The following is a 14,667-nucleotide window of genomic DNA, read 5'->3' as shown; positions in this document are numbered from 1 at the left end:
AAGGCACTTTTTGAATAGAGATCATTGTGAGGCATTCACCGATCATCACAACCTACATTACATATTCAACTAGAAGAATCTGAATTTGAGACAACACAAGTAGTTGGAGATGTTGAAGGACTATGATATGACTATTCCTTATGACCCACGCAAGGCCAATATAGTGTCAAATACCTTGTGTAGGAAGGCGATGAATATGGGTAGCATTGCCTTGATATCAGTATAGTAGCGACTTTTGGCTTCGGATTCTCCGAGTTTAGTCAATATCTTTGTCAGACTTGATATTTATGAGAGTGGTAAAAATCTTGCTTGTGTTGAGGCCTTGTCATTGTTGATGGAGCAACTTAAGGATAGATAGTTTGAGGAAGAAAGCTATGCATTAATCAAGATAAAAGTGTTGAAAGGTTAATCAAGGAAGCAATTCTTGACCATGAGGGTATTTTGAGGATCAAGGGACAGATTTGTGTTCTTAGAGTTGGTGACTTAACTAGATTGATCATGGAATAGGCTCATAGTTTGAGGTATTTTATTCATCCAAATGCGCAGTCAAGATGTATCATGACTTGAAGCAACATTATTGGTGGTGTAGGATGAAGGAGGATATTATGGAGTCTATAGCTAAGTGTTTGAATTATCATATGTGAAGTAGTGAGTACCAGACCGGAGAGTGGGAAAAGAGAAACGAGGAGGAAGCATAACTCTGTATTAAATAGGGGTAGTATACAATAACTAATAAGCAGAATTACCTTTACTAACTAATACCAAATTAGTATGTAACCAAACAATTCCCACTAACAGGGAAAGAAGAAATTGAACCTAAACAAGAGGAAAACGAATCTATATAACAAAAATAGAAAAACAAAATACATATTTTTCTTTGCAAGAGTATATGCTCAAATAACCTTCCATTCATCCTTACTGCTGTACAATTGATCGAAAATCTCTTAAGGAGAATTGGTTTCACTTCTCAGATTCCCTTGTCGATTATATCTAGCCAACAAGTTCCAAGCAAGCAACGCAGCTCCAATGGCAGGTTCCACCTAATTACCAAGGGTTGAGAAAATGAGGTAACCAATGTGTTGACATTGCTAGGCAGTGAGCCTAGTGATGTGCAATGTTCACAGAACCAGTTAACGTCTCGCATATTCCAGTATAGCATTTTTTGGTAAAGTATAACCTTTTTATTTTCAAATATGAGAAATTATATTGAGCATTATTGAGGAATATATGCTTACCTTCGGACAAATGGGATGAACCCCAGGGAAGTCCTTGCATATACAGTTAATGACTTCTCTTCCTATATCCCATTTCTTTTTGGCTTCAAGAACAGCTCCAACCATAACAAGAGGAAATGGATCATTTCCATCTACAGAGAATTCAATTCAAAACTCAAACTTGTTAGCCATGCCTGGAGATAATTTTGCACTATTGATGAATAAGACAAGTTTGATGATGCAATAAACAAACATCTTTGGGAAAAATAAAGAGCTTTTAATAATGAAGTTTACTAAGATACACACTTTCTTAGCACACTGGATTGCTGTTGAAACAAGATTTAAAAACGACTCCTCAAGCATGCTACATCTTGATAATCTTATTGCAACCTGATAAATCGCCCAGCAGTTTCAAATGAAAAATAATACATCACACAAGTTAAAGAAGAATTTTTCTTAGTCGTTTATCCTGTATTGCCGTACCAACGTATTCTGTTAATAACTTGCTTGGACTTGGAGGGATTCTTTTGAAAGCTCAAGTTCTAAATATTTAGCTTTAAAGATGCAACTAGACATATCATCTACTTCTAATATTTGATACCTCAAAAAGCAAAACATTATCCTAGTTCTTCCCCTTCTAAAAACCATTAAGTTGGCCTTGTCAACTTCTACATAAACACTAATCCAATGGAAGAAACACATTCCACTAGCTTGACATCAATTCTCAATCAGATAATGTCATTCTCTACATGATTCAAAATCAACAATTTAATTGAGGAAGTCCATTATTTGGAAAGTCAAAAATGACTGAACAAGTAAGTGTTTAATATATGTAATTTCAAGAAGATGTAAAGCTGTACTTGCTTTAAACCAACTATTATTCCTTTTTCCAGCACCACACTTCTCACAGTGACTGTCTCTTATAGGCACAATGCAAGTCAAGCATATAGTAGCAAAATATTAAATCATGTATTAAAGTTCTGCTATACCTAAAATACTTCAGCACAGTTCTCTGTGAAGTCATATTTTTGGAAGAAGTAAACACTATCACAGACTACCGCAGAGAGAGTGAGACTACCACAGACCCATAAACGGATTTAGATATTAAAGATAATGCAAATGCAGTCTGCAGCCCTATTGCAATCACTTAATCGATTGACAGCATACCTTCACCACACAACTGTAATCTTCTAACAACAGCTTTAACACTCGAAGCTAGTTCTTCAACTGCATCTCTTAATATCTTATTTGCTACTTCATCACCTCCCTCTGCACAAGTCACAACCACTGGAACAAGAGCCGCAATCCGAGCCCAAGATGGATCTGAATAGGTCCACCTGAAAATTAATGAAAAATATTCTGACCGAAAGAGTTCTTGTGAATACAAATCCTATAAGCCCTATGAAAGGCAGCCTAGTGCACTAAAGCTCCTGCTATGCACAGGGTCCAGGGAAGGGCCCGACCACAAGGGTCTATGGTACACAGCCTTACCTTGCATTTCTCGCAGAGGCTGTTTCCAAGGCTTGAACCCATGACCTCCTAAGCACATGGCAGAAACTTTACCAGTTACTCCAAGGCTCCCGTTACTATAAGCCCTATGAAGAAACTATGGAAAACAATAGCAGTATCTAAACAGAAAAACGTATCAAGAAGATCTAAATTAGTAGTTCAAAGTATTACTATTATTCTCAAATTGAAGCTTGAGTAACTGCCTGTCAAGAGCATGAGCATATTCACTGTATATATGTTACAAGCATGCTACAAGAAATGATATTGCTATGCAAAAATCAGTAAAGACATCCAAGGGAGGATAATGCAAGCTATGAAAGAAATGTTTCTTCAGGCTAATTAAGACGTGAATATATGAATGAATAGAAAATTAACCTAGAAGAGATCAGACTCCCATAGTTTCTCCACAATGGCTGGATGAGTAAAAAGCATGATAATATTTTTATATTTTACTTGAAGTCTCAAACAGCTTACTGCAACACTGCCTTCATGATAGTGAAAACTTTGTTGATGAAGGATACTATCTAGAACATGAAGAGTCCTATTTAGAATACATTTGCAACCTCAAATATATGTTTCTCAAGTGTTCGTTCCATAAGAAAACAATCCAACAAACACACAAGGGAAACATGGACTCCTTTCCCTGATAGATTATTTTAAAGATGAGAAATGGTACTTCTTTGATTAATCAAAAGATGGATAATACTTTAGACGATGATAACTCATAATGCGACATAAATATAAGCTTGCAAAGTTAGATATATAATATCTTTATGCATGTTTACTATGACAACCGGTGAATATTCCAAATATTGTTCCTTTGACATCTAAAGTGTCAAGTTCAAAAGTGGTTCCAATGCATTTAAAAAGAAAAACACTTTAACAACATGAGTAATGTCCACAAATGTGCATGCATCTTTCCGATAACAAATTTTGACTGCACGAACAACTGTTTGTTCACGTCTTTGGGGCAGTAAATAATTTAAAAGAACAACTGACTGTTAAAGCAAAGATGATGAGATTATTGAATCAAGTTTTGACCAAGTACCCGATAAGCTCATCAGGAGAAGAAAGATCCAGCTTCCTTAGAATACTTGAGGTAAGTGCAGTGTATGGACCACGACCATCATAGGCTCTAATTGCAGCAGTCAATGCCTGTGCAGCTATACCATATCCACTGCATGTTAACAAGAAATTGATCCTTTATATTTAACCAACAAAGGAAAGTACAACATCTCAAAAAATTAGAAAAGTACAAAGTTTGAAAACAAAATATCTCAAACTGGATCAAAACAAAATGTGCACTACAGAACCAAATAATTTGAGACAGCATAAAAAAACAGAAACTTAAAATGACAATTGGTAATGAAATCTGGTATGAGGTACGGAAGATGTAACCAAACAGAGCAACTTCCACTAGTAATGCTTTAAGCTTCAATATGAGATAGCAAACTAAGGAAAAAATCTTCAGATGAAAGTGACCATCTTGCGATCTAGTTGTCAGCCCAATATCTCAGATGAAGCACCATTACCACTTCTATTGGCTCTCAACATTCACAGTTGACAATGGACTTGCTAGGTGGGGGAGAAAAAGCCAAAAGGATGAAACATCACTTTAAATCATGAAAATAAGACAACAAATGCATTGATGCCGTGAAAGGCATACCTTCCCCAATCTCCTAATACAGGCCCAGCACCAGCAGCTCGAGCATCTCTACCGTCTTCAGTGAAACCATAAGCAATAGTCCCTGTACCAGCAATAAGGACACAACCATGAAGCTTTCCCATTGTTCCACTTGCAAGAGCTGCTACAGCATCATTCTGAACAAAGAAATGGACATGGCTGGGGAATATATCTCTACAAAAAATTGAGGGAAAGAAATTTATACAAAGATAAAACTATACCAAAGTAAAGATGAAATCCAAGAAAAGAAAATTATTGAAGTATAGCAGATAAACAGCAGAGTAATGAATCCAAATAAAGAACAATGACAAGTAGAGAAGACAGGAAGAAAAATGAAAGATACTCTCCAGTCACACTCACAAGATGATGTGCCAAAGGTGACAAATGCAGTCAAGTCTCTGGTTACCAAGTAAGAAAGATAAAGGGCGATACAATGCATCTTCAGTAGCTAGAAAGAGAATTTTCGTAAAGATTATATAATAATTTTCAACTTTTCCAACCATTTCAAACAGCCTTGGTACAATTGAGTATTCAGAGAGAGCGGTATCTCATCTCTAATAGCACTTCATTTCACCTCATTGCAGCAAAGGGCACACTAGGAACACAGCATATAGAAACTAGCCACTAGAACTGGACATACACAGTAAATCACATGAATAAATTGATATGGAAAGACAACAAGAAAGTGTCAATACTTTAATCTTTAAAGCATACCTAAGCCAGTTCATTATTCGTTCTACATCTGTTGGATGGTTGACACCAGAGACAGCCAAACAAACAGCTTGCACACAGAAACGAGTTGAGCCTGCTTTTGAAAGAGCATTAGCCATGACTAGCTCTAGAGCATCCCTCGCGGCGCTTTCTGTAGAAAGATATTTATTGAGAACTACGGGCAGCTGATCCTTAAATAAAGTAGACAAAACTGGAACGATAAGGAATAACAGTTCCTGTCACATATCCTTGCAATTGTCCACATAGAAACACTCAAATATATCATCTTTAACTGAAACTAACTGTTTTCCCCTCCCTCAAACAGATGGAGATCATAATCTGGTCTCAGCTCCTTGCTAAAGATAGAGATGAAGAGAAGTACATCCGAAACCATAAGAGTATACTGAAAACTTGATACAATCAGATAGTTGAAATATTCAGGATGATCTCTGATGTAATTTCTTTTCATGAATCATGGGTAGCAGGTTCAAGTGCTTGAAGAGCATATTTCCAAAAGAAATATGATTTATCTCAATAAGATATTATTCTTCCTTTTTGTTATTTATGCAATCTGGTTCCTTTTGAGGTTGCAAATGAACCTCAGGATGAAGAAAAATATCCCCTCCTTTTACTAAACCATGGGGATCTATGATAGTTTGTACTAATAGTACAAATTGAGTTGTCGTGGCAATACCTTTCAACATCAAAAAAGACTTCTAAAACTACGGATTGCAACTTTTTTTATTTTTGCTTTCATGGAATATGATCTTCCACTCATGACAGAACAGAATCCATTTAGAAAAATCTTTTAGTGAAAGGAGATCAAAATGATTCCAGCTATTAAATTTAGGGATGAAAGCTACTCCTTTTCCCAGTTTTGCATGAGTTCTCAATAGACAGGCAATTCCTTTCTTAGAGCAGGATCTACTTTCTTAGCTCGACAAAACACAAAGTGATAAGAATCGGGTTACGTTAATAAACAAGAAAATAATGTGGAAGCGAAAATAATAAGATTAAAGGCAAGAAATTAAAGAAAGACAAAATTGGAGAATAAAATCTCCAATTTCGAGGTTAAGTGCTAAGAATCCTAATTGATCTTAGTATTCAAAATTAGCAGATTAAGACTAATTATGATACTAATAGAGTCAATTCAAGAACTTAGATCAAAAGTGATCTACACCCCTATTTCAAAGAAACTAAAGACAACAATTAGTATATAACTAATCACCTCCTTTAATTAACTTTAATAGAAACCAAAGATATCAAATTAAAAATTAATCTTACCTCCTAAAGAATCGTTAAGAATTAATCCTACCTCCTAAAGAATCATTCTTATAGGGTTACAAGATAAATCCCAAGTAGCCACACACAAAGGTGTAAATAAGAGAAACTCTCAATTAATAAAAATATTGTCTGATTGAAAATAACAAAATCCATCCCTATATATAGGAAAAAAAACCTATCCCAAATAACATGAGATTGGGATCTACCTTTATCAAATCTAACTAAAACTAGGAAAAAGCTATCCCAAATAGCATGGGATTAGGATCTACTATTATGGAAATAATAAATAAAATCCTTTTAGGACTAGGAAAGCATATAAAAATAATACCAAAAATTCTCCCCAAAAAAATTAAGAAAAAGTTTCCAAATTTACTCACAATCCATATGGGCCCAATCTTCTTCCTTTTGGACTTGAACTTGAATCATAAAATATGTGTAGCACTTTGCCCATTCTTCTCCATAATTCTTGGACTCGTTCTTGGGCTCTGCTTCCAACATAAGCATCTTCTTGATTTCACATTGAAGCCCAACAATATGAGCTTGAGGCTTTGATGAAGGTCTTCTTAGGGCTTCAATAGCATCATCATTGCCCATGGAGCTATCATCCCCCTCTTCTTGAAAACAATTCGTCCTCAAATTTGATCCTCCATCAAACAAAGATAGGTCCGCAACATTGAAAGTAGCACTTACTTGATAGTTACCGGGTAGATCCATCTTCTAAGCATTGGCTCCAATTCGCTCGAGCACTTTGAAGGGTCCATCGCCTCTAGGATGCAATTTCGACTTTCGTTTGGAAGGAAACCTTTCTTTGCGCATGTGAATGTGAATCCAGACTAAGTCCCCAGGCTCAAATATGACTTGCTTTCGCCCTTTGTTTCTTCTTAAAGAAACTTGTTCATTCCTCTTTTCAATGGTCAATCTAGTTCGCTCATGTATCTTTCTCATCATCTCAGATTTATTCTTCCCATCAAGACTAACAATATCATTATTAGGTAATGGCACTAAATCAAGGGGAGTAAGGGGATTAAAACCATAAACAACTTCAAAAGGAGAAGACCCAGTAGAAGAATGAATAGTTCTATTATAAGCAAATTCCACCAATGGCAAGTGATCCTCCCAAGAAGTTAATTTACCTTTCAAAATAGCCCTCAACATGTTACCTAGTGTTCAATTGACCATCTCAGTTTGCCCATCAGTTTGTGGGTGACAAGAAGTAGAAAACAACAATTTGGTTCCCAACCTTCCCCAAAGAACACGCCAAAAGTGGCTCAAGAGCTTAACATCTCTATCACTAATAATAGTCCTTGGAATGCCATGTAATTTCACAACTTCTTTAATAAACAGATCAGTCACATGAGAAGCATCATTAGTTTTCAAGTATGGAATGAAACGAGCCATCTTAGAGAATCTATCCACCACAACAAAAATGCTATCTTTACCATACTTTGTTTTTGGTAAACCTAAAACAAAATCCATAGAGATATCAATCCAAGATGAAATTGGGACAGCTAAAGGTGTATACGACCCATGTGGTAATACCCTAAACTTGGCATGTTTACATTCTAAACATTGTGCACAAAATTTTTCTACATCCTTGCGCATGCCAATTCAAAAGAAATTTTTGGCAAGTATATCTAAGGTCTTTGGCACTCCAAAGTGTCCCATAAGACCCCCCACAATGTGCTCCTCTTACAAAAACTTTACGCAATGAGCATATTGGCACATACAATTTATTTTCCTTGAAAAGAAACCCATCACGCAGGGTGAATTTCTCAAAGGGTCCCTTCAAACATGCAACATAAGCAACTTTAAAGTCTGTATCATCAACATACAGACCTTTAATGTGATCAAATCCCAATAGCTTTGAAGCAAGAGTAGAAACAAGAACGTACCTTCTGGATAATGCATCAGCCACCACGTTGTCCTTACCTTGTTTGTATGAAATCATATAAGGAAACATCTCAATGAACTCTACCCACTTGGCATGTCGCTTACTCAATTTAGCTTGGCTTTTCAAGTATCTCAATGATTCGTGGTCAGTCTTTATCACAAACTCCTGTGGCCATAAGTAATGTTGCCAAGTAGCCAAAGCTCTTACCAAGGCGTACAACTCCCGATCATACGTAGAATAATTCAATATAGCTCCACTCAATTTCTCACTGAAATATGCAATAGGCTTAGAATCTTGCATTAGAACGGCCCCTATGCCTTTTCCACTAGCATCACATTCAATTTCAAAAGATTTGGTAAAATCAGGTAATTGCAACAAAGGAGCAGAACACAACTTATCTTTCAAGACATTAAAGGCATGCTCTTGTTCTTCTCCCCAAATAAAACTCTTATCATTTTTAATGACTTCAGTTAAGGGTGAAGCAATTGTACTAAAGTCCTTTACAAATCTCCTGTAGAAGCTAGCAAGCCCATTAAAACTCCTAACTTCTGTCACACTCTTAGGTGTAGGCCATTCTTTTATTGCTTTAATTTTATCTTCATCAACTTCAACACCATTCGAGCTAACAACGAAACCAAGAAAGATTACCTTATCAACACAAAACGTGCATTTCATGAGATTAGCATACAATTGTTGCTCTCTTAGCACTTGAAAAACTAGCCTCAAGTGTTCCAAATGTTCTTCAAGAGAGGTCGAAAAGATCAGAATATCATCAAAATAGACCACTACAAATTTGCCATGAAAATCCTTGAAGATATGCTTCATTAACCTCATGAAAGTACTAGGTGCATTAGTTAAGCCAAACGGCATCACTAACCACTCATACAAACCATACTTAGTTTTGAAAGCAGTTTTCCATTCATCTCCCGGATTCATTCGGATTTTGTGGTATCCACTTTTTAAATCAATTTTAGAATATGTGTGCTTGCCTCTGCTTTATATTCCTGCATTCCTGCTTTACTCTGTTCTATATTCTTTATGGGTGCCGTATCTATGTTACGTCATCTGCTTCTGTGCTGTACTATGTGTTTGTATGATGTCTCGTGACTTGAGCCGGGGGTCTTTCGGAAACAGCCTTTCTACCTCATCAGAGGTAGAGGTATGGACTGCGTACATCTTACCCCCCCAGACCCCACTAAGTGGGAATACACTGGGTTTGTTGTTGTTGTTGTTTGTATCTTAGAGCCATGCAATTGGTCAATCATATCATCCAGGCGAGGAATAGGATGGCGGTACTTTACCATTATTTTATCAATAGAGCGACAATCCACACACATCCTCCAAGTGTCGTCCTTTTTTGGTACCAAGAGTACAGGAATAGAGCATGGACTCATACTTTCTCTCACAAACCCCTTTTCAAGCAACTCTTCCATCATTAGTGTTGATCATAACTCCCTATAATAGGCATCCACTCATTTTTTGCAAGTAAACACTCTTTGGCTTTCGCAAGACACACCATTTTGTCACCCTTAGATGCTTTCCTCCCACCAATTCTTTCTTCTTTATCACTCCCTTTTGTTGATCCCTCCCTATGTTTTTCCATTATTTCTTTCAATCTTTGTTAGTCTTCATACAATTGGGAAGGAGTTAAGGATGCAAGAATATACTTCTTCCCTTTATGTTCAAGAGAGTACTTATTTCTCCTCCCATCATGGATGGCATATCTATCATATTGCCAGGGTCGACCCATCAAAATATGACAAGCTTGCATTGGTACATCACAGAGAACTTCATCAGAATACTCCCCAATAGAAAAGGAAATCATGCATTGTTTGCTCACCTTGAGCTCTCCACATTCATTCAACCATTGGAGCTTATAATTTCCCTTACGTTTTATGCATGGAATCCCTAATCTTTCCACCGCATATGTACTCACCACATTAGCACAACTACCATTGTCAATAATCATTGAGCAAATTCTACCCTTTATCCCACATCGTGTATGAAAAATATTTTCTCGTTGTGCCTCATCAAGCTCTCCCATATCAATGTGCATAAGACGCCTAACTACCCCCAAAAATTTTTCCTCATTATGAGCAACCACATATATTCCATCTTTACTCCCAACACCCTTTTCTTCTTCTTCTACTTCTTCTACTTCTTCACTTTTTTCACTTTCATATTCCCCATTATCTTTAATGATGATAACTCTTCTATTTGGACACTCAAATGCCTTATGTCCCCTCCCTTGACAGTTGTGACATTGTATAGCACTAGAAGGAGTAGAAGTTTTTTAGTTGAAAGTTTTACCTCCATCTTTGGCTTCCAATTTACCTTTGCCCTTATTATCTTGTGATTTAGGCATAGTTTTATCCTCGTAGAACATCCATGGCTTCCTTGGAGTTGTAGTAGACCAATTTTTCTATGAGCTAGTTTGTTGCTTCCTTTTATTTTGTTTTTCTACCTTTACAGCCAACTCTACTAACTTGTCTAAATCAACATATTGTTGCAATTCTACTACATCGGAAATTTCTCCATTTAACCCATTAAGAAACCTAGCCATAGTGGCCTCCTCGTCCTCATTACAATTTGCTTGGATCATAGCCATATCCATAGCCTTAAAATAATCATCCACGAACATAGAGCCTTGCCTTAAATTTTGAAGGCGTTTTTGCAGATCTCTTTGAAAGTGTGATGGCACAAAGGGCTTCCTCATAACCCTCCTCATCTCATCCCATGTTGCAATAGGAAGCTCTCCATTGTCTAATCTGTCTCTGCTAAATTTCTTCCACCAACTAGCAGCATAGTCTGAAAACTCAACAACAGCAAGTTTAACTTTCTTAACTTCAGTGTAGTTATGACAGTCAAAGATAACCTCCACCTTTCTCTCCCAATCAAGATATAAGTCTGGATCTCTTGTTCCTTTGAAAGCAGGCATCTTCAACTTAATGCTACTAAGATTGTCGTCTTCAACCCTAGCTCATGGTGCTCTCCTTTCGTTTCTTCTTTGGTAAGCTTCCTCCAATTCATCCTCATAGTCGCCAAAAGGATTCTCATCTTGTTGGAACTGAGGAGCTCGAACCGCTTGTCTCCTAACTTGAGGCATCGGGTTTTGATGCATTCTCCTTACATCGGCTATGTTCACCGGATTAGGAGGATTGTGGGTGACCTCCAATGCACCAAATCGCGCGGAAATCCTTCTAAGTGCCTCGGCTATGTCATTGTTTTGAGTCTCAGCATCAGTATCCTTTCCGGTTTGAGAAATCTCCAAAAGTTAAAGAAAACAAAAACTCTCAATTTGGCCCTTTTTTTTATCTCACCCCTCTTGCCTTTTCCTACTCAAATTACAACCTTTGGCTGATTTCTTTAGGATTTATATATTAACCCTACTAGTAACAATCCCTTAGAAGTAAGATGTAGAAATAAAAAAAATTACCAACTCCCAAACGGATTGGGTTTGGTGAGACAAGCAAAAGACCAATTAAAAAAAAAAAAATTCCTCTTGATTTTTCCTCCTTGATGTTGGAAAACAAGAACACAATAAATTTGGAATTTCTTGATCTAAAGCAACCTCTTTTTTTTTTACTAGGAAACTCCCAAGAATTATCAAGAACGGAACCTTGATAGAACCACTCTGATACCACTTAATAAGAATCAAGTTACGTTAATAAACAAGAAAATAATGCGGAAGAGAAAATACTAAGATTAAAGGTAAGAAATTAAAGATAAACAAAATTGGAGAATAAAATCCCCAATTTCGAGGTTAAGTGCTAAGAACCCTAATTGATCTTAGTATTTAAAATTAGTGGATTAAGACTAATTATGATACTAATAGAGTCAATTCAAAAACTTAGATCAAAAGTGATCTAAACCCCTATCTCAAAGAAACTAAAGACAACAATTAGTATATGACTAATCACCTCCTTAATTAACTTTAATAGAAACCAAAGATATCAAATTAAAAATTAATCTTACCTCCTAAAGAATCATTCTTATAGGGTTGCAAGATAAATCCCAAGTAGCCACACACAAAGGTGTAAATAAGAGAAACTCTCAATTAATAATAATATTGTCTAATTGAAAATAACAAAATCAATCCCTATATATAGGGAAAAAAAACCTATCCCAAATAACATGGGATTGGGATCTACCTTTATCAAATCTAACTAGGACTAGGAAAAAACTATTCCAAATCGCATGGGATTAGGATCTACTATTATGAAAATAATAAATAAAATCCTACTAGGACTAGGAAAGCATATAAAAATAATACCAAGAATTCTCCCCTAAGAAAATAAGGAAAAATTTCTAAATTTACTCACAACCCATATGGGCCCAATCTTCTTCCTTTTGAAGTTGGACTTGAATCATAAAATATGTGTACCACTCTGCCCATTCTTCCCCATAATTCTTGGACTCATTCTTGAACTCTGCTTCCATCATAAGCATCTTCTTGATTTCACATTGAAGCCCAATAATATGAGCTTGAGGCTTTGACGAAGTTCTTCTTAGGGCTTCAATAGCATCATCATTGCCCATGGGGCTATCACAAAGTATCATAATATGTTGTTCCTTGAAATGAAACATTCATACTAGACACCATTCATTCGTCAATAATGGTGATGGACTGGTGGTCAACCAAAATTACAATATTTTCACCGTAGGTATTACAGTAGTATCTAAAGTAAGGAACTTAAGTATTATCTTGTCGTAGAAGTAAATTTTTGTGATAAACATTAAATTGTTAACCTAGTAAGAACGGAAACGAGCGTGCTATCACGAGTTAAACCACAATAATCATATAAAACGTTAATTGCACAGTCAGTGCATACAGTTAGAATCCTTCAGAATTATATACATATCCAAGAAATTTCTGTTCTTTTTTAGCTGTTTATGAAGACAGGTTATTTTCAGTTATTAACACTGCCAGTGCTGCAATACATGATTCACCTAAATCCCCAAACCCCGATTATATATCGAAATGTTTCCAAGTTACAACAACAGAAAGAGAGAGAGGGAGAGATAATGGTGAAAAACAAGCATAAAGTATCACTTTTTCTCGATTCATACCCGAACTACAAGTCTTTGCATTTCCTACCTGAAGTATCACCCATTAATTTTCAAAACACATTTCGAAGCTGTTGAATACTATAGTCAAAAGGCAGGTGACAACTTAATTAATTTCAAGATGTATTTTGATAAATAGTTGGTGCATGTAGTAAAAGTAAACACATGAATTTCAGTAGTAAGTACCTCCCACGCTATTGTTGATTATTTTACAGTGGAACGGCCCAAAAAATCCACAAAAATGTAATACTTCAAGTTTGTCTGTTAGCATTATATCAAAAGAAAAAGCGAAATCAAATTGTCTGTTATCATTATATCAAAAGAAAAAGCGAAATCAAATACCTCCCACGCTATTGTGGTTAGAGCATCCAGCCACAGCGCGTGAGAGGATCGGAGGAGGGTCAGGTAGTGAATGAGCAAACGGGATGAACGGCATACAAACACAGACAGTACACGTTGTATCACCATCCAATCCCAATATCACTTCTCTTTGATCACAAAACCCATCTCCTAGAAGCTGCAGTTCTTGCTCAAAATCCCATATTTCTCCATTCCTATACCTCTTCATTTTCCCAATATTATTACTCTCCCAAAAACAAAGAAAAACCCTCAAGAATTCCCAGTGAAGTTGGCAAGTGAAATAGGGGGTTCTTGAAGGTGAAGAAGAAGAGGGAAAGACCCATATTTTAATTTGATAAGAAGAATAGAATATTGGGACGGCAATGAAAAGACAAGTGCTAATGCTAACATGGGCGAGTGAAATTGACGGATGTTTTCGTATTTTAATAGTGGTGCCCTCAGCAGCAACACAAATTAGATAATTTTATACAAAGCTGGGACAGATGCAAAACGTAGTTTGGACGGGTATGACATGGTATATATCAAATTATCATATTGAATTAAAAATTTTTGATATTATAATATTTGATATGGTATATGATATATATCTTAAATTTTTTTGATATACAATATGGTATTTGATATTTATAAATGACACACCGAACAACAACAAGAAGCCCAGTGTATTCCCGCACAGTGGGGTCTGGAGAGGGTAAAATATATGCAGTCCATACCGCTACCTCCGAAGAGGTAAAGAGGTTGTTTCCGATAGACCCCCGGCTCAAGATAAATAATAGTAAATAAAGTCGTGGTGAAACGTGAAGCATGATGGATGGCTTAACAGGAGTAAAGAACCAGAAATAGTAAAATAGAACTCAGAGCAATACGAAATAGGAGAACTAAGAGTCATAAGCAAAAAGAAATAAGAAATAAGAAATATGAAATAGGACACTCGTCTAGTAGTACCT

At 36.3% G+C, this 14,667-nt stretch overlaps 2 protein-coding genes across 4 annotated transcripts; both read right to left on the bottom strand.

The window, feature by feature from the left end:
• Positions 1-680: 680 nt before the first annotated feature.
• On the bottom strand, positions 681-14,316 carry LOC107878036 (N-acetyl-D-glucosamine kinase). 3 transcript variants are annotated; one of them, XM_047393717.1, is made up of 8 exons: positions 13,799-14,316; positions 13,547-13,621; positions 5,122-5,269; positions 4,390-4,581; positions 3,772-3,900; positions 2,382-2,551; positions 1,236-1,366; positions 681-1,040 (listed from the first exon to the last, which is right to left on the bottom strand). In XM_047393717.1, the coding sequence occupies exons 1-8, from the start codon at positions 13,926-13,928 to the stop codon at positions 945-947; spliced, it is 1,071 nt and encodes a 356-aa protein (XP_047249673.1). In that variant the 5' UTR covers positions 13,929-14,316; the 3' UTR covers positions 681-944. The 3 variants fall into 3 exon arrangements, with proteins under 3 accessions (XP_047249673.1, XP_047249672.1, XP_016580393.1); XM_047393716.1 differs by having other exon boundaries at positions 13,703-14,155; XM_016724907.2 differs by lacking the exon at positions 13,547-13,621 and having other exon boundaries at positions 13,703-14,151.
• On the bottom strand, positions 9,407-12,309 carry LOC107878037. Its single transcript, XM_016724908.2, has one exon. It carries the CDS (start codon positions 11,229-11,231, stop codon positions 10,716-10,718), a length of 516 nt encoding a protein of 171 aa, XP_016580394.1. The 5' UTR covers positions 11,232-12,309; the 3' UTR covers positions 9,407-10,715.
• Positions 14,317-14,667: the final 351 nt, after the last annotated feature.

The sequence above is a fragment of the Capsicum annuum genome, chromosome 7 (assembly GCF_002878395.1).
Source record: "Capsicum annuum cultivar UCD-10X-F1 chromosome 7, UCD10Xv1.1, whole genome shotgun sequence".
NCBI classification, from domain to species: Eukaryota; Viridiplantae; Streptophyta; class Magnoliopsida; order Solanales; family Solanaceae; genus Capsicum; species Capsicum annuum.
The sequence above is the reverse complement of the archived record's forward strand: the minus strand, read 5'-3'. Positions and strand labels throughout refer to the sequence as shown.